Source organism: Cyanistes caeruleus, chromosome 22 (assembly GCF_971803275.1).
Source record: "Cyanistes caeruleus chromosome 22, bCyaCae1.hap1.1, whole genome shotgun sequence".
NCBI lineage: Eukaryota > Metazoa > Chordata > Aves > Passeriformes > Paridae > Cyanistes > Cyanistes caeruleus.
The window spans coordinates 621482-646372 of record NC_141722.1 but is presented as its reverse complement, the minus strand read 5'-3'; the positions used below and the strand labels follow the sequence as shown (position 1 = coordinate 646372).

At 55.2% G+C, this 24891-nt stretch overlaps 1 protein-coding gene across 2 annotated transcripts in view; it reads left to right on the top strand.

Moving 5' to 3' along the window:
- The window catches only part of FBXO42 (F-box protein 42), a 35419-nt gene that overhangs the window by 8447 nt on the left and 2081 nt on the right, over positions 1-24891 (top strand). The window contains exons 2-8 of one of the 2 annotated variants that reach the window (XM_086860436.1): positions 519-646; positions 737-788; positions 2937-3053; positions 8150-8284; positions 22906-23059; positions 23940-24050; positions 24305-24401. In XM_086860436.1, coding sequence (XP_086716562.1) covers positions 536-646; positions 737-788; positions 2937-3053; positions 8150-8284; positions 22906-23059; positions 23940-24050; positions 24305-24401 — 777 coding nt within the window. In that variant the 5' untranslated portion in view covers positions 519-535. Of the gene's footprint in view, positions 1-518; positions 789-2936; positions 3054-8149; positions 8285-22905; positions 23060-23939; positions 24051-24304; positions 24402-24891 lie in introns of both variants that reach the window. The other variant, XM_086860435.1, reaches the window with a different exon arrangement.

Genomic DNA, 24891 nt, shown 5'->3' with positions numbered 1-24891 from the left:
CCAGCCTTCCATCAGCAGTAAATCCCAGGGGGATTTGCTTTCCTCACCTTCTGGCAGCCAGGGCTGTGTGCAGGTATTCCACAAATAACAGGGAAAAGGAGGGTGAAAACGAGGCAGGGAATTTTCCCCCAGAAGGAGCTGTTTGGGGTAAAACAGCCTCGCTGGCAGAACAGGTTCCACAGGGTGGAGGGGCTGTGAATGTGGTGGTGATCCTGTCTCACTTTGGGTGAAATTCCACAGGGATCCTGTCCCCATCCCAGCTGGGCAGGGCAGGGTGATGTCTCCTCGTGCCCAGTGAGGGAGCAGCAGCTCCAGGGCTTTGCCTTTGGCTCTCTGCTTCCCACTGGAGGCAGGGTGGGGAGAGACGGAGTGAAAAAAGCTGTTCCTAAACCACCCTCAGCTACTGCCAGACCTACATCCTGCGCTCTGATTGCCGTGCCAGAGCCCTCTGGTGTGACACACACCTCTCAGTGCATCTGAGACCCTCCCTGTGACCTCCCCACTGTCCCTTTTCCCAGCTGTGACGTGGGATGCCATGGCCAGCTCCTCGGACAGCGACGACGATGGCTTCATGGCCGTGGATCCAGAGGACGCCGTGGTGGAAGGGACGATGGAGCAGGAGGATGAGCCCCACACTGAGCTGGAGGTGGAGGAGCCCAGGCCCAGCTCCAGATCGATGCTGGAGCTGCCAGAAGAGGTTTTGGAATACATCCTGTCCTTCCTCTCTCCCTACCAGGAGCACAAAACCGCCGCCCTTGTCTGCAAACAGTGGTATCGACTGATCAAAGGTACAAGTGATGGCAGTGCATTTCTTTAATTGTGGGATTTGGAGCCCAGCTCTCTTTTACCTTTGCCTCTTGTTTTCCCCCCAAACTCTGAAATCTGCCTGCTGTGAAATCCCAGAGAAATCCTAACAGCCATGGGGTCACTGGCTTTGCTCAAAGCAGGCCTGTAGCTGTGCAGGGTTGAACCGCTCAGCCTCTCTCAGCATAGAAAACCCACAGAGGCCACAAATTCCCATCCTGGAAGTGTCCAAGGCCAGACTGGATGGGGCTCTGAGTGAGCTGGGGTAGTGGAAGGGCCTTGGCAGGGGCAGGATGAGCTTTGAGGTCACTTCCAGCCCAAACTGAAACAAAGGCCAAGCCCCAGAACAGAGCAGCTCCTTTGCTGCCTTTGGATGCTCCCAGTGCTGCGCCAGTGACCTTGGATTGCAGCCTCCTCCCCAGACCCCTGCCAGTGTCCCATGGCTGATGTGGCTTTAACTCAGTAATTCACATTCCCAGAGCTGCTGCTTTCAGCTGGAAACAACCCCAGCTCTGCCTGAGATAAGTGGAATATAAAATCTGTGTGAGTGTTCCAGCTTCCTGGAAGAGTAGCCCAGAGACACAGATCCTTCCTTTGCCTCCGCACAGCATTCATCCCAGAGCCTCCTGGGGGTGTTTTCATGCTGGAGAAGTATGATACAGCAAATAAGGAGGGAAAATTTGGACAAGGATACAAGCAGAACCTTCTGCTTGGTTTTATTTTAATATACTGGGTGATTTCTGGTACGATTCTGTTGGGTGCACACTTTAATCACGAGCTTCATTTGAAAAACAAGGAGTTTCAGATGAGAGCTGTTAAATTCTAGGAAATGGGACAAGGGGAACGTGTTCCTTCTGGAAAGCAGGAGCAGGTGTGAGGTGAGGAACGCCCTTGGCAGTTTGTGATGGCTCATTCATGGATTTCTCCTCATCTGAAAGCATGGCTCACATCCCAGGCATTTCCCACTTTGCCAGAGCTGCACAGGCTGGGGGTTAAAATCCCCCAGTTACCCCAGCAGGGACCACGGCCCAGTGCATCATTTTGGGGCAGCAGCTGCCCCCAGCCCTGGGGAAGGGCCTTTCCCAAGTGCTGCAGCCCCAGGTGGGTGCGTGGCTGTTTCCCAGAGTGGCCTGCAAAGGATGCAGCTGGGATGGACAAACGTCTGGGACTCACCCCAAAGGGATGTAGGAAACACCCCTGGAGCTGAGGGATGAGCAGCCCGTGCTCAGAGTGGCTGTGGGCTGTGTCACCTCTCAGGGGACGAGTGGTGCAGAGCAGCTGGGCCCTTCTGGGGCAATTCCAGCCAAAAAAGGGTTTGGAGCCACCACCTGCGAGCTGTGCCCAGGGAGGTCACTCGAGGTAAACAATTGCTCCGTGTTCTCCTGGTTCATTTTTCCTGTTTGCCAGGATACATCTGCCGTGCAGTCCTGGATCTCACCTTCCCTTTCCCGTGTGACTCTCGGGCATCAGCTCCTTGAGGCCCCCAGGCTTTATTTTTTTTATTTTAAAAATCCCTTCCTGCTTTATATTCCGGAGTGGGATTTCTTGCTGGGGGTGTTCCTGGCACGGGGCTTGGGGAAAAGCTCTTGGCAGGTTGTGGCATCTTCAGTGCAGGTGCCACCAAGCGTCTGCTGAGCTGCAGAATCCTTCTCCAGAGCCTTTTGTCTCCTCAGGGAGCAGCCTCTGACCCCTCAGACAGAATTGGTGATGGCCTTGGAGCATCCCTGATGTCTTTTATCACTGATATCTCCTCTCTGACTTTTTTCAGATCCCAGGGCAGTAGCTGCACTCACACTCTCAAAAATTGATTATTGCACTGAGGTTCCTTGGGGGAAGGGAAGCTGCCCCTCGGGGTGTGATGAGGGAACAAGGGTGCAGCACACAGGGCTGCACACAAGCTCTCCAAAGCATCCCAGTGCTTCCTTCCTTTCCCAGAGGCCCGGCTTCCCAAGCTGGAGCTGCTAGGGATGTGTTGACCCAGGCACACTGCTGATTTCCACATTTGCAGAGTTCCCTTGTCTTTATTCTCTCTAATTCCCCGCATTCCCGGCGTGTTTCTAAGGCAGGCACGGGGGTTTGGAGCTGCTGTGGCTGTGCAGACACAGTTTGTTTTTGTGGTGTTGTGTCCCCAGGTGTGGCCCATCAGTGCTACCACGGCTTCATCAAGGCAGTGCAGGAAGGGAACATCCAGTGGGAGAGCCGCACGTACCCCTACCCCGGCACCCCCATCACCCAGCGCTTCTCACACAGTGAGTATCCCCTGCAATCCCCCTGCAATTCCCCCTGCAATCCCTGTGGGAGCTGCCTCTCGTCACCACTGGTGTTCAAACAACCCACGGGGTTCAAACAACCCACCCTGTTCAATCCCACCCTGTTCAATCCCACCCTGTTCAATCCCACCCTGATCAATCCCACCCTGTTCAATCCCACCCTGTTCAATCCCATCCTGTTCAATCCCACCCTGTTCAATCCCACCCTGTTCAATCCCACCCTGTTCAGTCCCACGGCTGTGCTGGCACGTGGAGCAAGAGCAGGGATTTGGGAGCTGCTGGTCATGGTGGGCTCGTTGATCCTAGGAAATGCTGATGGAGTGGAAGTGGGGTGGGATTGTGGCTGTGCAGGGATCTTTCTGTGGCTCCCCAGGTTGGAAAACTCTCCCAGATTGTGGTGTCAACCCTTGACCTAAATGTGTCCCCAAGTGCCACATCCACACGCCTTGGGACATTTCCAGGGATGGTGACTCCAGTTCTGCCCTAGGCAGCCTGTGCCAGTGCCTGAGCACCCTTTCCATGAAGGATTTTCCCCAGTATCCAACCTAAACCTCCCCTGGCCCAGCCTGAGGCCGTTCCCTCTCCTCCTGTCCTTGGGAGCAGATCCCAAATCCCCCCGGCTGTCCCCTCCTGCCAGGGACTTGTGCAGAGCCAGAAATTCCCCCTGAGCCTCCTTTGCTCCAGGCTGAGCCCCTTCCCAGCTCCCTCAGCCCCTCCTGGGGCTCCAGCCCCTTCCCAGCTCCAGCCCCTCAGTGTCCTTCTTGTCCTGAGGGACCCAGAGCTGCCCCCAGGATTTGGGCTGAGCTTTGTGTCCTCCCTCAGCCCCTGGACCTTTGGGAATGGAGTCATTCCCATCAAAGCCGGGGGGTTTGGGAAGTGCAGCGCTCAGGGACGTGCACCAGCCGCTCACACAGGTCCTCTGCATCTGTAAGGAAAACTGGGAATTCTGCAGTGTGCTGGGCTCAAACTGAGCAGAGCTGCAGGTGGATTTGCTGGCAAAAGGGAGCAGTTCAGTCAACAGCACCACTCAATGTTTGTGTGAATTCTTCCCCTGCTCCTGAGATTCTGGGAGAGAACAGAAAGGGAAAAATATACCTGAAGCCTTTGAGGGAAAATTGGGAATAAGCCCTGTTCTTTGGAGTGCAGTAGCACTGAGCTGCCCCAGCTCCAACAAAAACAAAACACAACAAAAATTCCACCTTGTGGCTCCAGCACGGGGTCAGAGCCCTCTGGGGGCCAGCTCTTCCAGGAAGCAAATTGCATTTTTCTAAGGGGAGATAAAGACAGTGCAAGCCCTGCCATTCCAAGAGCAGCAGGCATCGCATTTTCATCTTCCCAAGCAATAATTTACGAGGCAGCCGCTGCCTCCTGCCAAGACAAGTCCGGGAGACGCTGTGGGGAGCTCTGGTGAAGTCATTGTGCTCTGCCAGACATCCTCACCCTCCCGAAGGATGAAAAGGCTCCGCAGTTCACAGCTCATTTTTAGCAGCCTTAGTGAAGTGCTTATTAATGACTTCACATTTGCATGTATTTCCCTTCAATTTTAGCAGTTTTTGCCACTGCCTGGAGCTCAGGCCAGCTAGAAATTCCCTGGAAAAGGCTCAGAGTTGCCCCAAAGAGCAATGTGTGTTCTTTCCTTTATCCTGCTGCCTGCCACGAGCTTCCTGGCTCCAGAGTGAGTTGTCTCCCTAAATCCACTGCCCTCGGAGCGTGTAATCCACATTAGCCTCGCTCGGTGACAGTGCCCTGGCTCTGCCCGGCCCCGCTGGCCACGGCAGCGTTATTAATGCACTTTGTGGGCACAAAACTAATCTGGATTAACTTGTTTGCTGACTTAAACGGATTGGTTTGTGAGCAGCTGCCCGGATCTGCAGGCTCTGCTTTCCCTGCGGCAGCGCTCCGTGCCTGCGGGCAGGATTCCAGCGCCAGAGCAAAGCTACAAATCACCGATTCCGGAAAGTTAAACTGAATCTCTGAACCCTCACCTAAAATCCCAAGGGATGACTGGGAGCTGAGGTGGAGGGAACAAGAGGTTTGGGCAGTGGGGAGGACTCACAAAGCCCTTTTTGAGGGATGAGCGATGCGCCGGTTTTTGTGGGAAGACGTCATCGGCCAGGCATGAGTCAGTGCTGCCATCAAAGCTCCGGCTGGGGCTGGCTCTCTCTTCCAGGAATGATTAGAACTGTCCCAGAAGTGCTCACAGGGAGCACAAACCGACAAGGAGGAGAATTTTAAGCAGCTGGAGGTCAACCTGTGTGCTGTCAGTCCTGGAGGGAGGAAGGGCAGAAGTGCTTGATAAGGAATAATGAATGGAAGGTGGTGCCGTGGGAGCCTGGCAGGGATCACACAGCTGAGCACACGCTGGACGAGCTGTCACTTTTCCAGAGCATTTCACTGAAACTGCAGAACTTCAGGGCAGGAAATATCAATAATTCTGAGTGTTTAGAGGCAGAAATCCTCCATATTTGGGTTGGGTTTTTTTTGGGGTGATGTCTGCAGGAGTCACCGGGTTGTTTTATGTGTGAACCTGCGAGGTCGGAGCAGGGCGATGAGTCACGGGCTGAAATCACTGCCCGCAGTCGGAAAAGCGCGTCAGGAGGCTGAGGAATGCAGAAACGGAAAGGCAGCGAAGGAATGCCGACCATTGTGCCAGGGATATCGATCCTCTGCTGGAGGAGTGACTAATTTTAAGCCCTGATTTATTGTTTTTGTTTCCAGGGAGCCCGGGGTTGGTGGCACCACCGGGGCTGAGTAATTAGAGCAATTTGTGGGTTTGACAAACCCGCTGGGAGCGGTGAGAGCTGGAATGTTTGTTTTACAGGATGGGCTGCTCCTGGAGCAGAGCTGCAGCTCCTCCCAGCACCCAGCCTTGCTCAATATCCCTGGATTTTGGGCTGCACCCAGGCCCTGCACTGCAAGGAGCAGGACAGTGGCAGTTTAGGGAGTGAGGTAATAACAGGTGGAGATGGAGGGAGATGGGAAAGCTGGGGGCGTTCACCTGAGGAGAGGAAAAGGCTCCAGGGAGAGCTCAGAGCCCCTTCCAGTGCCTGGAGAGGGACTGGGAACAAGGGATGGAGGGACAGGACGCAGGGAATGGCTCCCAGTGGCAGAGGACAAGGTCAGATGGGATCCTGGGCAGGAATTCCTCCCTGTGAGGGTGCCCAGAGAAGCTGGGGCTGCCCCTGGATCCCTGCAAGTGCCCAAGGGATGTCACCCTCCAACCCAAGGACCGTGTGGGGATGGGATTTACAGCCCAGCTGGCTCCTTCCCATCTCTCCAGTGGGAAATACAGCCCTTGAACCCTTGGATGGGTTGATTTATTTCATGTTCTCCACCTTTCAGAAGGCAACGTTCTTCGATTACAGTGAAGGGGATGTGCTTTCCATTTGGTTTTCCCTTCCCAGTCATCTCTGCTTTGGTTATCAGCTGCTGCAGGTGAAAATCTGTGGCGATCCATTGCTCAGGACAGGGGAGTCAGGAGCTGGGCAGAACCAGCTGCCTCTGCTCTCTCTGAGCATCAGTGTCTTCAAACATCAGAATTATTGATTCATTTCCAAAAATAAGCCACTTCTGCAGTGCTGAAACTCTGGGGGTCACTGAATATTGCTGGGACATGAAAAAAAACCCCAGCTAAATCCATTCATTGTTTCCACACAAAAATAACCCTGAAACCATCAGGGATGTGCACAGTTTCCCCCTGATTTATTCTAGACCTGATATAAAACTATATATAAACATATCACAGAATATCCTGAGCTGTATCCACAAGGATCATCAAAGTCCAGCTCCTGGCTCAGAGCAGCCCCAACAATCCCACTGTGGAATCCCTCCAGGCTGGAATAAAATGCAGTTTTCATTGGGCTTGCTTTTTCCTTTTTTTCCCCTATTTTTTTCCCCCTCAAGCTGCTCTGCCTTCCTTATCTTCAGCAGCTTTAAATTACTCTAAAAACGAAATATGAAAGCACAGTCCCAGTGATTTTGCTGTGGGGTTATTCCAGATGGAATTTTACAGGAATTCTCCAAGGCAGAGCCCTCCCTGCTCCACCTTTCAGTTCTCTCTTGCCAGAGGTACCTGGATGCTACAAACACCCCCATGGATTTTGTTTTGGGGCCAAAACCTCTTGGTTTGGTATCTTTGAGTTCCCTCCCTGTTCCCCATCTTGCTGCCTCATCCTTTCCTCCAGGGAGCAGAGGGAATGCCTGTGGCTCCTCCTGTGTTTTAGTGGAGCTTTTTAAATGAAAATGAAATTTTCATTTAAATGAAAATAAATCATTTTTAAATGAAATCCTGAAAAGAGAACAAACCCCCAGCCCTGGGTGCACAGGGTCTGTGAGCTGTGTGAAGCGGCTCAGGGAAGGTCAGCGAGCTGAGTGCCTTAATCACAGCTAAGCTAATTAATTACAGGCTTCTAAAGCAGTTTTCTCTGCACTTTGAGGAGCTCTGCCTGAGGGGATAATACTCTTGGGAAGTGAAGCTGGAGCTTCCCCCTGCTCAGGGATACCCTGTGGTTCCGGGGCAGCCTGGCTGCTTTTCTGCAGGGAGGAAAGAAAAGAGCCTGATCTGAGTGTGAGGCACAGGACAGTGACAGTGACAGTGTGAGCAGTGACAATAACTGTGTGAGGCACAGGACAGGGACAGTGACAGTGTGAGCAGTGACAGTGACAGTGTGAGGCACAGGACAGGGACAGTGTGAGCAGTGACAGTGACAGTGTGAGCAGTGACAACTGTGTGAGCAGTGACAGTGACAGTGTGAGGCACAGAACAGGGACAGTGTGAGCAGTGACAATAACTGTGAGGCACAGGACAGTGACAGTGTCACTGACAGTGACTGTGTGTGCAGTGACAATAACTGTGTGTGAGCAGTGACAGTGACAGTGTGAGCAGTGACAATAACTGTGTGTGCAGTGACAGTGACAATAACCGTGTGAGGGCAGTGACAGTGACAGTGTGAGCAGTGACAGCGACTGTGTTTGGGCAGTGACAGTGACTGTGTGAGCAGTGACAGTGACAATAACCGTGTGGGCAGTGACAATAACCCTGGGAGAGCAGTGACAGGAGCTGTGCTCTGCTGCAGGTGCGTGTTACTACGATGCCAACCAGTCCATGTACGTGTTTGGGGGCTGCACCCAGAGCAGCTGCAACGCCGCCTTCAATGACCTCTGGAGACTCGACCTCAACAGCAAGGAGTGGATCCGGCCCCTGGCCTCAGGTGAGCCCTGGCAGCTCCCCCCACACCTCATCCCTCCTTCCCATGGCTCAGGTTCCGTGTTTCCATGTGTGGCTGGGCATTGTCCCACTGGGATTGAGCTATGACCCACTGGGATTGGGCTGTGTCCCCCTGGGATTGAGCTGTGTCCCACTGGATTTGGGCTGTGACCCACTGGGATTGGGCTGTGACACACTGGGATTGAGCTGTGACCCACTGGGATTGAGCTGTGTCCCACTGGATTTGGGCTGTGACCCACTGGGATTGGGCTGTGACACACTGGGATTGAGCTGTGACCCACTGGGATTGAGCTGTGTCCCACTGGGATTGGGCTGTGTCCCCCTGGATTTGGGCTGTGTCCCAGAGAAATGTGGGGTTTGTGGCAGAATCCGTGTTCTCAGTGCTGCTCTGAGGGGTCTCCTCAGGAGCTGCTGGTCTCTGTTGTGCCACCAGAGCCTGTGTTGATAAGGCTGAGATAATCAGGATTGTTCATTCTGGGAAAGGCTGAGTTGGGATTGTTCACACTGGAAAGGCTGAGAAAGATGTGATGATTGTTCAGCCTGGAGAGGAGAAGGCTCCAGGGAGAGCTCAGAGCCCCTTCCAGGGCCTGCAGGGGCTCCAGGAAAGCTGGAGAGGGACTGGGGACAAGGGATGGAGGGACAGGACACAGGGAATGGCTCCCAGTGCCAGGGAGAGATGGGATTTGGGGCAGGAATTCCTCCCTGGCACAGGTGCCCAGAGCAGCTGTGGCTGCCCCTGGATCCCTGGCAGTGCCCAAGGCCAGGCTGGACAGGGCTGGGGTAGTGGAGGGTGTCCTGCCCATGGCAGGGGTGGCACTGGGTGTGTTTTAGGTCTCATTCCGTGATTCCATGGCGAGAGTCATTGTCCCTGAGCTGAGATTTTCTTTGCTCATTCCAGTGGCTCCCACTGCAGGTATTTTGGGGAGTGGAGCAGACAAGCCCATGCAGGTGGGAGAGCGTGGGAAAGCAGGTTTGTTCCTGCTGTCCAGGCAGGAAAACACAGCAGATTATTTCCCACACTGTTTCTGGTGCTGGAAATGTCACCCACAACAGTTTGGTTTTTTTCCTTTTAATTCCTGAGTTCCGCCAAAGTAACTCTGAGGAAAGCAGAAAAATTGGGGGAAGCTCTTGGGGTAGGGGGGAGAAATCAGTGTTCAAGCAGGTGTTTTGGCAGGGGGAAGGAGAAAAGGAGCTCAGCATCCACCAGCATTCCTTGCTGGGCACAGAATTCCCTGTCCTGTGCTCTGAGTACTGTGGACTGCTCAGATATTGTTCAAATTATTTCCTTGTCTGGCACTTGAGGCCCTCCAGAATTCAGGGAACAAGGAAATAGAGGTGGGGATGGATACAGAGGGAGATGGGAAAGCTGGGGGCGTTCACCTGGAGAGGAGAAGGATCCAGGGTGACCTCAGAGCCCCTTCCAGTGCCTGCAGGGGCTCCAGGAGAGCTGGGGAGGGACTGGGGACAGGTCCCAGGTGCTGGTGTCACCTGGCAGTTCCCAGCTGTGAGCAGCTCACTCTTGGTGCCTGGGTCTCCACCCACACTTGGGAAGTGTGCCGTTCCTGTTCTGATTTTTGTGTCACACAAAAATCCTTGTGATTTGTGTCACTCCCACAGGGGAGAGTTAAGGAGTTGTGGATTTAAACAGGGGGGGAACACGAACCCCACCCCTCCAGACCATCCATCCTTCCCTGCTGGAGCTCTCCCCGTGCTCGGGGCTGCAGAGGGGAGGATGAACAGGATCCTGGCCAGGGAGGATCGGGCTGAGAGCTGCCCCGCTCCGGCCCTGGGCTCCCACGGAGCCACATCCCAGTCAGTGCCTCCCCAAGGACGGGAATGGCTGTGGGAATGCGCGGTGGGGTGAGGTCCCACGGGAAGATCCCCCGGGGAGATGTTCCTGCACGTTGTCATGGCGAGATGGGATCGCAGCTGAAACTGGAGGCTGGGAGCAGGGAGAGCTCCCGTTCCTGCTTTTCCAAAGGGATGAGTCACCCCTGGTGGGATTCGCTCTTCCTTTGGGTGCCCCAGACCCAGAGCGCTGCCTGGGAAAGGGGAGCGACTGGAGGGGGCAGCAGCCGGGAGCTTTGAAATCCTGTGCTGTAAATAAGGTTTGAAAAGAACCAAAACAAGGAAGAGTTGACGTTCTGATTGATCACCACTCGTTGTGTGTGCAGGCTAATTGCTGTGGAGGTGTTCCCACACCTGCCCCACTGACTCCACAGCTCTGGAATAAGACCCTGGCCCTTTCCCAAGGCCAGGTCTAGCTCGGAAAGGTTCCCTCACACTCCACGTTCCCCCTCGTTAAGCATCTTCTCTAATGAGCCCTGGGCAGAGAGTGGGAGCACAACGTCTTGGACACAACTTCATCCCTTTCTGAGAGGCTTTTCCAGGAGAAAACGCCCTTTTGTTGTTGTTGCTGTTTGTTCCTACCTGTTTTCATCCGGGTTTTCTGGCTGCCAGGCACGAGATGACATCAGAGCTGGATAATTCCCCTCCAGCCCGAGCTGCTTCATCTGGGAGTAAATATTTAGCCTTCAAAGAAATAATTGGCCTGCGTTTCTTTAGTCTCAGAGACGGAGGAGGGAGATAATTACTTGAAAAAAACCCTAATTTTTGAGGTTTCAAAGTATTTTTTTGCTTAGATCTGAAACAATGGCTTTGACGTGTGGCTGATGGGGCTGGAGCAGCGCAGGAGAGTCGGCAGTGCCTGGCTCTTCTGGAGAGCTTTGGGGTTGGAAGCTCTGGAGAGGAGGGCAGCAAGGATCTCTGTTTTCAGAAAGTGCCTCCTCTCCCAGCTCTTCTCCCTCGAGCTCTCCTGGCCATTGGAGCTGCTCCCAGCCCTTCCCATCCCAGGCAGGGTGTGCTGGAGCAGGAGCAGGATGGTTCCCAGCCCCAGGTGTGGGACGCTGCGGTGCTGGCCCGGTGCTGGCCCGCTGGTCCCTGGCAGGCAGAGCCTTCTCTGCGTGGTGGGGATGCTTTCCTTGGCCTCACCTGCACGGCTCACCTGGGCAGTCCTTGGGACTGGAGCCCATCTGAGCTCAGGGGATCCTGCTGAGGGGCTGGGGGTGCTTTGTGCTGGAATGTGTTTATCCAGCTGGAGGCCAGGGTGAGGCCCCACTCCCGTGAGTCCAGCTGGAGCACGCTGGTTCCAGTGGCAAGAGTCCCTGGTGCTCCCCAAAAATGGGCTGAACATCCAGGAGAGAAACCAAAGCCCATTTGAAACAGAGTCCCAGGACTCTGAGTACCTGGAGGGGCTCCAGGAACACTGGGGATGGACTTTGGACAAGGGCCTGGAATGCCAGAGGGCAGGGTCAGATGGGATATTGGGAAGGAATTGTTCCCTGTGAGGGGGATGAGGCCCTGGCACAGACTGGACAGGGCTTGGAGCACCCTGGGACAGCAGAAGTTGTCCCTGGACTGGGTGGGCTTTAAGGTCCAGCCCAAACCATTCCATGATTCCATCAGTTCATACAGCAGGAGCTGCAGGGGGTTGTGGTGAGGCCTTTTCTGATGCCTGGACTCGGCTGAGCAGGGGTTCATCCCTGCATCTGCTGCCCTGCTGGCAAGGAAGGTTTGTCCTGTTTCCATGTGGAACCCTTCTGGTGAGCTCCCACCCCAATCCCTGTGCAAGGGGAGCTCCCAGAGAAGCCCCAGGCACTTTGGAGCCTCCTGTCCACAGCATCCTGCAGGGATAAGTCACAGGCAGAATCTCCTGCTGCCCTGCCTGGGCTGTTTCTCTTCAGGCTTGGTCTCAGCCAGAACCACACCAGAAAATCCCTTTTTGAATTAGGGACAAAAAGGCCAGGAGCTTTGCTGTCCCAGGGGCTCATGGCACAGAGGTGAAAAGCTTTTCCCTTTAAAAGTGAGCCTGTTGTGTTTATAAAGTCAGGAATGGTGCTGGAACCACCAGGGCTTTGCAGGGAGAGGCATTGCAGCTGCATTCCTGTAGGATCTGCACATCCTCCTCCTCCTCCTGGGTCTGCTTTATCCTCCCCCTGCTGCTCCCACCTTGCTCCAGCTGCCAGGGCAGTCAGGAGGGCTGGAAGGGCTCTCCCTGTCCCTGTTGTTTTCCCACTGCAGGCTGGGATATCCCTCTGGGATCCAAGAGGAGTTCAGGAGCCCCGAGGCTCCGCTTTTCCCCTTCCTGGGAGGAGGCTCCTGGTGCTGCTGCCCTGCAGGGGCACCTCCCCAGGACTCCTCTCCTGGTGTTTCCTGTCCCCACACTCACACTGGGGACAGGGAAAAGCTCCTCATCTTTCAGGATTTGGAGATCAGGTTTGGAGGCTCCTCCTCCGTGTGATGCCCCGATCCTCTCTGATCCTCCGTGCTGCTCCAGCTGGCACTGCTGAAAGCTCCTGGGTGGCCCCAGCAGGACACAGGAAAAGCTCCTGGTGCTCCTCAGCTCTTCAGGGAGTGGGAGGATCAGGTTTCCCTTTGGGGTTGAGGGAAAGGTGCCTTTGATGGTGTTGTGTCAACAAAAGCAGCAGCCCGAAGGAGGCAGGAGAGGCTCGGGAGAGACTCCTGGTGTCAGATGTGGTCCTGGTGGAGCAGAGAGGTTTGGCCTTGACAAAGCTGTGCAAAAACCTTGCCCCGAGCTAAAAAGCCCAGCCTTGTTTTTCATCTCCCCCTTCTAGAACACAGCGGCGAGTTTTCAAAACAACTTTCCAGTCAGTGGAGTTTCACAGTGGAGCTCCCAGGAAGGCTCCCAAAGGCCTTGCTTTGGGCATTCAAACCCCCCAAAACCCTGACCAAAGCTCTCTCAGTGTCCCCTGTGCCTCTGACCTTGCCCCACACCACGTCTGATGGAAGGAAAAGCTCAGCTTTATTAAAAACTCAGGATCACCTTGAGCCCACTACGGCCCTCGGTGTCCCGGGAGCCAGGAGGATCCAGGAGCTCATTCCTGGCATGGAATAACCTCTCTGATTATGGCTGAGTGCCTGAGCCTCCAGCGTGGAGCAGGTGAAGGGGGTGGAGGGAAATGTGTCGTGCTGTGAGCGGTTTTGGTGAGCCTGGGAGAGAGGAAAGCTTTTTCCAGCTCTTTTCCTGATCTGGGTGGTTTTTCCCTTTGGGTTTGGTGGCAGCAGGGCTCGTTCCTGCCTCTGCAGAGCTGAAACATTCTGTGTTATCCTCCAAAAATCCATGGCTTTCCCTCCAAGAGCCTTTCCAAAGGGCAGGGACTCCTCTTGGAGTCCTCGAGGTCGGAGTGACTTCTGCCCCCTTGGGAAGCTCAGCTTTAATCCTGTGAGCCTCCTGCCCGTAGTTCCCTTATCCTGCACCTGATTCCTTCCTGATCACACACCTGAATTCTTCCTTACACACATTTCTTCCTTATCCCATCCCTCATTTCTGCCCCTCAGGACTTTGCAGGCTTTGAAAGGTGGTTTGAAATTGCTTTCTCCACTTTAAATATATGGAATCTTTTCCTCCTTTATTTTGGGCTCCCAGTTTTACAAGGAGGCTCCTACCAAGCCTTTGACAGACAAACTCTCCACCAGTGTCCCTGGATGTGGAGTTTGGATTTCATTCCTGCCCTTGCAGAGGGTGGACTGGCAGCTCCGAGGTGGGAGCAGGGCTGTTCCCAGCCCCTGGATCCATCTTCATTTGTTCCTCTCTTTGCCTGGCTGGTTCTGCAGAACGTCTCTAATGGAATTTGTGGTGTTCAATATGAAATATCTCAAGGGCAAGAGATGAGAAATCAACCCAAATCAAGTGAAGGTTTGTTTTCTGTTGTTGTTGTTTTTCCTGCATCATGTGCCGCCTGGTTGGGAAGGCGCTGCTGGTTTCCAGGAGATTAATCCACGGGTTTAGCTTTACAGCACTCAAACTTCTGTTCCCTTTGACCTGCCAGGCTCTGTCCTCCTCCAGCTCCTGGCCTTTCTGGCTGTGTTTAACCTCGGGAAGGTTTCTGTTGTCTGGATCCAAACCGCATCCCACTGGCATCCAGCCTTGGGACGGCCATGGATCAGTCCCAGGGACACGCAGGTACCAAACCCACCCAGTGTGAACTGTGGGATTTATCCCTCAGCTGCCTTCACCAAACCAGGCAGGAAAAGCCAGAAGGTCTGGGAGCAGGGCACTCTGCTCCCTCCCAACAGGGGGTGAAGGGCTTTCCTGCTGAGGCAATGACTGCTCAGTGGAATGGGAAACCTCCGAGGGAAAACATTGCTGTGCCTCCCGTTCCCGAGCCCCACATCCCTACCTGGCTCCATCCTCCCCTCCCTCCAGCAGCTCCTCATCCCTGCTGTGCTCCCACAGCTTTTCCAGCGGCTCCCGACATCCGACAGGGTCCCAGAGCCACTGTGGGCTCCTTTCTGCTCCCGGGGCTGCAGGGAGGGGGCAGAGTCAGCTCAGCAACCCCAGCAAGGTGTGCCCAGCCTCGGGAGCCTGCTGCCTCCCAGGAATGGCTTTGAAGAAGCCCCGGATAGCGGCCCAGGGAGGTGGGGATGTGCCCAGGAGCAGGGGCTGGCAGGGTTTTACCCCAGCAGGCCACAGCACTCCCCCTCCCTCTGCCGTTCCCTGCTCTCTGTGCGCCGCAGGAAGCTCGTGGGGGAAAACACGGGGGGCAAACATTCCCTGCAGTGGGAAAGGGGCTCCTCGGAGCAGGGCTGGGCTGTAGCCCTCCCTCAGGAAATGATCCCTCACCCTGAGAGTGGGATCAGCCTGAGGTGGCAGGAGCCCCGTGGGAAGGGAAGGAGGGAGAAGAGGAGGGAGCTGGAGAGGAAGGGCTGGAGGGCAGCGGCTGCTGCAGTGGGGAGCTGGTTCCTCTGTCGGTTCCTCTGCCCTCAGTACACACCTGGGGGACACCTTCCACCACCCCAGCCTGCTTCACACCCTGCCCAGCCTGCCCTTGGACAGGAATCCCTCCCAGTAGTACCAGCAGGTAGTTGTAGTAGTAACAGTAGTAGTAGCTACTCCCTCCTCCACCTTGGAACACCCGCACTCGAAAAACAATTTGCATTTAATGATCCCAGAGTGCAGGTCTGTCATCCCTTCAACCTAGGCAGAAGGTAGGCTGGATTTTCCAAGAGGGTTTTGTTTCTTTTTTTATCTATCAGGATTTTATTTTATTTTTTATTTTTTCCTGACAAGTTTGATTTCCCAGCCCTGCGGAGAATTTAACATCTCGCTCGTCTGAGTTTGGTTGGAGCCGAGGAATTTGCGAGCTGTGGCTCGGACAAATCATCTCCAATTTATTTCCTTTTCAGGAAAAAGGCTCCCAGAGCCACACACGGGGTTGTTGACACTGGTGGTGTCTCACATCTCATGAATGTGTTGCACCCCAGAGCGAGCCCATCCCTCCTTCCCGAGGCCTGGGAGGCACCCGGGGGTGATGCTTTCCCTGGACACAAATTCCCTGCTGGTTTCACACCCAATTATCCCATTTTCCTGGTCTGACAGCACCTTCCTCCCCGTCCTTTGTGGGATAAAACCCCCCAGTCCCATGGCTGCGCTGCCAGCTGGGAAGGAAAGCTCCTCCTGGGAATTTCGGGCAGGCTGTGCTGACATCTATCGGCAAGAGCTCCTTCCAAGGCAGCCCAGCCTTTGCCTTGAGGACTCAGTCCCCCAGGATTAGGTGGGTAATATCTGGGATTGAGCAGGCAGCATTCCCAGAGCACTTTAATCCGTGCTGAGCACCGTGTGCCATCCCAGCCTCTGCGCATCCCGGAGCTCCCGGCCCGATTTTAACCTTTCCCCAAAGCATCCGCTCGGAAACTCGGGCACTCGTGTGTGCTTGTCCACAGTCCAGAGGTGGGTTTTGGTTCCTGACGTGAAATATTCAGGGAGTTTGGCGTTCAGGGCTGGAATTACTGGAATGAGGGATAAAAGTGCTTCCCTGGCGTGGAGGGAGCGAGGTTCAGTAACTGATGGGTTGAAAGCGGGGAGGCAGCACGGGAGGGGAGTGCAAAGAGCTGGGCTGAAATTCCCTTCCTGTGCTGGGAATTTCAGCAGGAAGGTTCCAGTAAAAAGCTGCTGTCCCTGCAGCAAATATTGGGAGCAGCAAAGCCCTGGCTCTTCCCACGCTTTTTGCACTTCCTCCATCTCCCTGCATCCAGAAATGCTGTGGATTCCCCATCCCTGGAAATGTCCAAGGCTGGATAGGGCTTGGAGCAGCCTGGGACAGTGGAAGGTGTCCCTGCCCATGGCAGGGGCTGGGGTGGGATGAGCTGTGAGGTCCCTTCCATCCCAGATCCTTCTGGGATTCTCTGGCTGTGCCCACAGCGTGCTCTTTAGAGGATGGCTGAGGTTTGGAGCCCCGTGGTTGCTGTAACCTCACCCAAATGACACAGCAGCCGTTTCCTGGAACACCACTCATTTTGGGATTCTCCATTTTGGGACGATCCGGGAGCGGAAAGCGCGGAGCTCAGCAGGGCTGGGACACAGCCCCGCTCTCCCTGTTCTCCGTGTTCCTGCAATTCCCGACTCTTCCTTTGCCTCCTGCGGGGAACACAGCCCTTTCTGGGAGCACTGAGCTCTCCAGGGGCTGCTTCAGGGAGCTGTTAAATCACTGGAGATGGGGATAAACACACGTGGAGGCAGGGATCCTGCCCGGGGGGAACAGCAGCTTTGGCAGGAGCAGCCCCTCGTGCGGGGCCTTTCCCAAAGGGTGAGCTCGCCCCGGGGACAAGGGACAGCTGATGCCCAGTGAAACCTCTCCTGCCCTGGAGCTGCGGGAATTGGGGCAGGAACTGGGGCAGGAATCACAGCAGGAATCACAGCAGGAATTGGGGCAGGAATCACAGCAGGAATCATGGCAGGAATTGTAGCAGGAATTGTAGCAGGAATCACAGCAGGAGTTACAGCAGGAATTGTGGCAGGAGTCACAGCAGGAATCACAGCAGGAATCACAGCAGGAATCACACCAGGAGTCCCAGCAGGAATCCCACCAGGAATCCCACCAGGAATCCCACCAGGAATCCCACCAGGAATCACACCAGGAATCACACCAGGAATCACACCAGGAGTCACACCAGGAATCCCACCAGGAATCACACCAGGAATCACACCAGGAATCCCAGCAGGAATCACACCAGGAATCACACCAGGAATCCCAGCAGGAATCACACCAGGAGTCCCAGCAGGAATCACACCAGGAATCACACCAGGAATCCCAGCAGGAATCTCAGCAGGAATCCCAGCAGGAATCCCAGCAGGAATCCCAGCAGGAATCCCAGCAGGAATCCCAGCAGGAGTCCCAGTGACCCCGGCTCGTGGCTGTTGGAGACGCGAGGCCGAGCCCGCTGTGTCTGTCTCGGCCGTGTTTGCTCAGTTGCTGCACCAGGAGATTTTTGCCAGGCGTTCGCCCAGGCTGACTCAGGAGATCCCCGGGGTTCAGAGGGCGCTGCCTCTCCCTCTCCACGGCTTTATCGCAGCGGCAGCGCCTCGCAAACGCCGGGGTTAAATAAATACCCAGGGGCACCTTGCAACAGCGCGGAGGTGACTGATCCTGCCCGGGGCTGCTGCCTCCTCCTCCCCGGGATTGCGAGAAGCCAAAGCTTGGCTGCCACGCCGGGCTTTGACTGGGCTTGCAGCTCAGTGCCGAGTCACTGCGGGCTGGAAATCCACGCTGGGAATCCTGTCGGTGTGTCAGCACCGGGGGGCTGCTGGTGTGACCCCCCAGAAACTGCAGATAAACTCGGCATGTTCCCCCACTTCCTTCCCGGGAGGATGTTTGTGCCTGCGGAGGTTTTGTCGCTCTGCTTGAGGAGATAAATCAGATCTTGTTCTGTTTTTCTGTAAAACTCCTGCGAGGCTGAATTCCTGTCTGCTTCCCAGCGTGGAATTTGGGGTTTTTCTGGAAGGGAACACTAAATTGCCTGTGGTTTGGTAGGAGAAAATGATCCTTCTGTGGCTTTTAAAGGCTCTGAGGTTAAGGCAGGCCTGGTCAGAGCTGGTCTAGAACGTGTTCCTAATCCCAGTGCTCTGTTTTAGACGTTTTGGGATTAAAAACAGGTGAATGTGAAATGCTGGATCCGAGGCAGCTGAGCAGGGTGTTGGGTTTGGCTTTGGGAATGAGTGGGTGTGCGACAGGGGTGTCTGCTCCTCCCATGGGAGCGCTCCTTCGGCACCTCCCGAATCCAGTGCTCCTGCTGGGATTGCTGGGATGCTCCCCTGGCCTCGGGGCTGCTGCTCAGCAGCTTGTCCTCTTCCCCCTGGGAAACCTGGCAGGGATCTGCATGGAGCTGCTGTGGAAAAACCCCAGCTGGCCTGGGAAGCACTGGGGTTTACTGGTTTTATCTTCACTGGTTTTGCTCCCAGTTGAAGGGGGAAGGTTTGGGATGGAGCTGTGTGAGGTGGGAGGTGTTCAGGCTGGGGTAGATGAGGGTTCCAGGCTGGGAACTGGGATTTGAAAATCCAGGTCCAGCCTAAGAGCCAGACTAAAAACCAGCTCCTGCTTGAGCGTGGAAACACAAAACTCATGGTGGGCAGGGTTGGATCCACTTTGGGATCGCTCAGAGTGCAAAACAGGCACCATTCTTGGGAAGAAGTGTCCAAGGCCAGGCTTGGGGCACCCTGGAGTAGTGGAGGGTGTCCCTGCCCACGGCAGGAGGTGGAATGGGATGAGCTTTAAGGTCCCTTCCAAACCATTCCAGGGTTCTTGTGAAAGGGCAGCCCCGAGCCCCTGCCCAGGGATGCTCTCCCGGAGTGCAGATTGCAAGTGGCTCTTGAACCTGGGAGCTTGGATTCCTTTGCACCTGGAAATCCATGGGGAAAATCCTTTAATTTCTCAGCTCTGGGGTTGGACACTTGGCTTTGGTTATCCGGGTGTTCCATGGAAATCCAGCCGCCTGCAATGGCAGCAGTTGGCTCCCTCAGGATCCACCAGACCCAGCAGAAACAGCTCCTGGCTGCAGCCCTCGTCCTTCTCCACAAGTAAAGCTCCTCAGAGATCCCCTTGACACAAATCTTCCCATGTGTTCCCTTTTCCCCAGCTCAGTGCAGCCCCCCAGCCCCTCCTGGAGAATATTCCCAACCCTGAGCCAGCCCTTCCAGCTGATAATCTGTGGTGAGCGTTTCTGCTCCCCGCTCCAGCTGCTTTTTGGGCTGCCCCTGGCAGAGGTGAGAGCTGCTCTGGCTCTCCCTGTCCCTTCAAGCCCAGCTTTTCCTTTGTTCCCGTTAATCTGTGCACGTGCAGCTCCGCTGGCTTTAGGGGCTGGATAACCAGCCTTTAAAAACTGCTTATAAGGACAGATCCAACCCAGATAAACCGGCCAGAGCTCGTGTCGGGAGCCGTCACAGGCTGGCGTTTCTTTTCCAAACATCTGTGGGAGCCGGAGATCTTCCGTTGGTTTTTTTGGCTTTGCGAGGCAGGAAAATCCATCAGCAGGGAAATCAAACAGCTCAGCCCAGCCTTTAACTCCTCATCCCTGCAGAAAGAAAGAACAGCATCAGCTGTGCAGGGATGGAGCCTGCTGTGCTCAGCAGGAGTGAACCGTGCTGCCCCCTCAGCCTGCTCACACCTTCATCCCCGGGAGGGATAGCCTGGATTTTGGGCTGGGACATGGAGGGATAGCCTGGATTTTGGGCTGGGACATGGAGGGATAGCCTGACTTTTGGGCTGGATTACAGAGGGATAACCTGGATGGTGCTGTGGCAGAATAACCTGGATTTTGGACTGGACTACAGAGGGATAACATGGATGGTGCTGTGGCAGGATAATCTGGATTTTGGGCTGGGATATGGAGGGATAACCTGGATGCTGGATGGTGCTGTGGCAGGATAAGCTGGATGCTGGGTGATGTTATGGAGGGATAGCCTGGATGCTGGATGATGTTGTGGCAGGATAAACTGTATTTTGGGCTGGGACATGGAGGGATAATCTGGATTTTGGGCTGGGACATGGAGGGATAACCTGGATGCTGGATGATGTTGTGGCAGGATAACCTGTATTTTGGGCTGGGACATGGAGGGATAAGCTGGATTTTGGGCTGGGACATGGAGGGATAAGCTGGATTTTGGGCTGGGACATGGAGGGATAAGCTGGATGCTGGGCTGGATGGTGATACTGGGGTGGGGAGCTCAGGCACACAGCCAGTTCTCCCCCAGGACCCCTGGGAACGGTGCAGTTCATTGCCCAGGCCCCGATGGCTCCTCAGCCCGATCCGTGTGCAATCCCAGAGAGGATCCCCTGTGCTCCTGGGAGCCTTGGAAGGGCCGCTCCCACCTCCCACAATCTCCAGAGGGCTCGGACTTTGACCAGCTCCTGGAGTCCCTTTGATGTCCCGTGTCCCTCCGCATGCCTGAGTCCTGAGGTCACCCAGCTGCCTTCCTTCCCCCTTCCAGCAGCTCCCTCGGGATGTTCCTGCCCTTCCCCAGGATCCAGCAGTTCTCCCTTGCTTTAGGGATAAACAGCATGAATTCCTCAGATTTTCCACGTGTCCCTGTGGTGCACCTGATTGTGGAGAGCACCCACAGACAGCCCGGTTCTGCCGTGGGAAGAGGCTCTGAGAGGCCAGCACTCCTTGGACTTGTAAAATGCCGAGTTTTCCTGCGCTGCAGAATGAAACTCAGCTCATTTACATCTCTACAATGTCCAATAACAGGCAAAGCTTCCTGCAGAACCGGGGCTGGCCTCTGCCCTGGGCTGTTTGCACGGCACTGACTCACTTGGGAATTGTCTCCGTGGCTGAGCCGGGGCTGACCTTCAGCTTTCAGCACAGGGAGGGTGACTTTCCTCACCACTGAGCAAGGTGCCAATGTTTTTCCATCTTGGAATGACTCTAGCTGCCCCCTTTTGTGTGTAAAAATAACCCAGTGTAACCCCAGCACCCTGTGGTATTCCTGGTGGAATCACCTGGGATAAAATGTTATTCACCAAATAAAATGTTTCATTGTGGTGCCAGGCTTAGGAGGAGAACTTTGTGCACTGCCAGGGAATTATTTAGGCTGGAAACCTGCTGGTGTGGGTTAATGAATTGCACACATGGAACGAGCCAGGAGAACTGGAATTCACCAAATGTGACCCTCACTGGCACCTGATCCTCATGGAGCCCTCGGTGCAGCTCTGGCCATGCCTGACCTTGCATTAAGTGCTTCTGAAAATCCCATTTTCCCCTCATCTCCGTGGGCTGGGGGCAGCAGCAGGACACTTTGTCCCTGGGGAAGGGACACTGGGGCCATTTCTGCATCAGTCCAGGGGCTGCTTTTTGCTGGGCTCTCCCCTCCCAGCACCTGGAACCCATTGTGGTGGAATTGCTTCCCTCAGCTGCAGCATCCTAAAATAGCTGCTCCGCTTTCTTTTAGAAATAGTCTGTTCTGGGTGTCATTCCCTGCTGAAATTGTGTCTCTCCAGTCCTGCTGGGACAGGGGAGGGGACAGAGGTGCCACCACGGCCACGTGTGAGCCGTGCCCTTGAGCTGCCCCGCTGCCAGGGGCGGGCAGGGAGCCGTGGGGCTGGGATGAGGATTCCAGGATTCCTGGATGGGCTGGGAAGAGCGGCTGCAGCGCTGGGGGAGTGTGCTGGGCACTGCTGGGTGCTGCTGGGCACTGCTGGGCACTGCTGGGCACTGCTGGGCGCTGCTGGGCACTGCTGGGCACTGCTGGGCACTGCTGGGCACTGCTGGGCGCTGCTGGGTGCTGTGGGAGCCGGGATGCTCAGAGCCAGCTGGGCTGGAGAGGCTTCAGCTGCTCCACACCTCACACAGCAGCACCCCTGGCTCCAGGGGCAGGCAGGGATTGGGATTTTGCAGTGGATGTTTCCAGTTTCCCAACATAAATTCAAAGGGATCGAATCCTTTGGCACTTGCTCTTTCCAGCAGATTTCCTGCACTGAGGCTGCTCCTGCTCCAAGCGGGTTCGGAACCATAAAATCCCAGAACAGTTTGGGTTGGGAGGACCTCAGAGCTCATCCCATTCCAGCCTGGCCTTGGGCACTTCCAGGGCTGCAGGGCCAGCAGAAGCAGCAGTGGGCTGAGAGGTGAGCTCAGGAAAAGCCTCAGGACACACGGAATGATGTGAGCCCGGCAAATCCCAACGGCACCGAGCCCGGGAGGTCACACTGTCCTCATGCAGGTCCTGCTCAGGAGTCCCCCGCTCCCTGCAGAGCCCTTTGAACCTCAGACAGGCCACACAGAAAGGTTTTCCATGATTTTTTAAGCAGCACTGCATCCTGCAGCCTCGAGGGGTGGCTTCATTGACAGCCAGAGCTCCTCAAACGCGGGGTTCAGCGAATGTGAGCACCCCACACATCTGCACAAGCCACACTGGCTGCCTTGGGATTGTGTCCTCCCTCCCTCCCTCCTGGGGGAGAGCTGTTAGAGGTATTTGGAGGTAATTATTGCTTTTATTTGGCGCTAAAGCAATAATTTGGAGGGATCTGCTGGAAAACCGGCAATTTCCTGCGAGTGAGTGACAGATGTTTTGCTGTGTTTGAGATGTGCTTTCAGGCTCCTACTAATTACCATGACACAAATTGGCAGGAGTTTTCTTCCCAAGCTCCCAGCTCTAATTTTGCCCATTTTTTTTCTTTTTTTTTCCTTTTTTTTCAGGTTTTTTTTTTTGTAAAGGTGGAGTCTCCCCATTGTGACACTTCAGGAGGAAACGATGCAGAGTTGGGGGCTTGTGTTCAAACACGATTTTCCTAACTTTTCCTCCCTCCCTGCCAGGTTCCTACCCCTCTCCCAAGGCTGGGGCCACGCTGGTGGTCTACAAGGACCTGCTGGTGCTTTTTGGGGGCTGGACCCGGCCCAGCCCTTACCCCCTGCACCAGCCCGAGAGGTTCTTCGATGAGATCCACACCTACTCCCCCTCCAAAAACTGGTAAGAGCAGGCTTTGATCCTGGAGAAATGGCTCTGGAATGCAGCTGGAGGAATGCCTGGGAAGCTGTGCGTGGTCCTGCTTTCCCAGGTGTGTCTCTTGAAACAAAAAAAAGCCACACAAGCACAGCAGAGCTGAGGATGGGGTGCTGCCAAGCGCCTCGTGGGTGCTGCTGCTTCCAGATGCTTCTGGAGTTGTAGCTAAATATTCCAGGCTGCCTTGGCACCCCCATCCAGGTGGGAAACCTGGGTGTTTGAAAAGCCTAATCACTTTGGCTGGGAGCACTGAGGTGTTGCTGAGATAAGCGTGAAGTGCTGGAGGTCTTGTTTTCAGCGGTGATCCAAAACTCAGCTCCCTCGGGGAGATGTGATAAATCACATTTCTCCATCACTTCAACCTCTGCCTTCCCAGCTCCGGGACTGCAGCATCCAGCAATGTCCATGGAGCTGGCAGGAATTTTTCCTTTTCCCTTTCAACAGCATTTGGCTGATTTTAGACCCAGCTTTCTCACCCATCCCGTGTGTGAGAAGGAAAAATGCTGGAATGAGGAGAAGGTTCCTGCTCCTCTTGCACTGAGAACTTTTCATCCTCAAAAGTATCAATTATCCAGCGCACTTTGGGCTGTGTCGTTACAACTCTGTAATTAAAGCTCTTGGAAGGAATTTGAGGCAAACTTAATTGAAAGGGGAGATGTTCCCAACTCGGCCACGGGTCTCGCTCATGCCTTAAAAATGTTTAGCACATTGGGATTTCTAATTAGTTTTGTTGCTATTTGGATATCTGGAGGTTTTCCCTGTGGTTTTCCCCCCGTGACATCTTCTGGAGGATCTTTGATCCAGCATTTTCCTTCGTTGGGGAACGTGTTCCTGCCTCTCTTCCCAGGTGGAACTGCATCATGACCACCCACGGCCCCCCTCCCATGGCAGGGCACTCCTCCTGTGTCATCGAGGACAAAATGATCGTTTTTGGGGGCTCCCTTGGATCCCGACAGATGTAAGTTTGGGGTGAGGGGGTCACACAGGCGCCCCTGTGAGCCAGGACAGGGATGGGATGGTCTTGGGGTCGCCCACGAGGAATTTTTTGCAGGATTTTGGGGTCTGCCTGCTGCCTTATCACGCCCTTCGCCTCTTGCAGCAAATCCCAAGGCTCCAGCCTGCAAAAGTCCTAATTGTGCCATAAAACCCAGCCCTGAGGCGAGTTCCACATCCCCGGTTGTATCCTCAGCCCGTGTTGTCTCGTCCCTGCAGGAGCAACGACGTCTGGGTGCTGGATCTGGAGCAGTGGGCTTGGTCCAAGCCCAGCATCTCTGGGCCCAGCCCTCACCCGCGCGGGGGCCAGTCCCAGGTGAGCTCAGCCGAGGCCCAGCCTCGCTCCCAGCTCCAGACAGCTCTCCACAGGCTCCTTCCCAGTTCCCTGTGCAGCCCTGTCCGTGTGGGCACGGTCCCTGTCTCCCCCAGAGCCTCAGAGCCGTGAGGAACAAACCCCTGCCCCGTCCCCACCCCGTCCCCTCGGCTCAGTGCAGGGGCAGCACAGCCTGCTGTGGCTCCGGGCCCTTGTGGCTGCTCCCCTCTTCCCATCCCGGGATTGTCACCTGGCCTGAGGCAGCTGTCCCCATCTGGGGTGGGCAGTGACTGCTGGAGTGTGGCTGGTGCCAGCAGGGCTCCCAGCAGGGCTGGGGTGGCTCCTGCTGGAACGTGGAAAGGAGCCCGTGGGGAGCTCAGTGCTGCCAGCAGCTGCTCTCCCAAACAATCCTTCCACCTTCCCTTTGCAGAGGGGTCCCTGGTGCTCTGGGAAGGGATTGCTCTCCTCTCTGAGAGGAACTGCTGTGGGACAA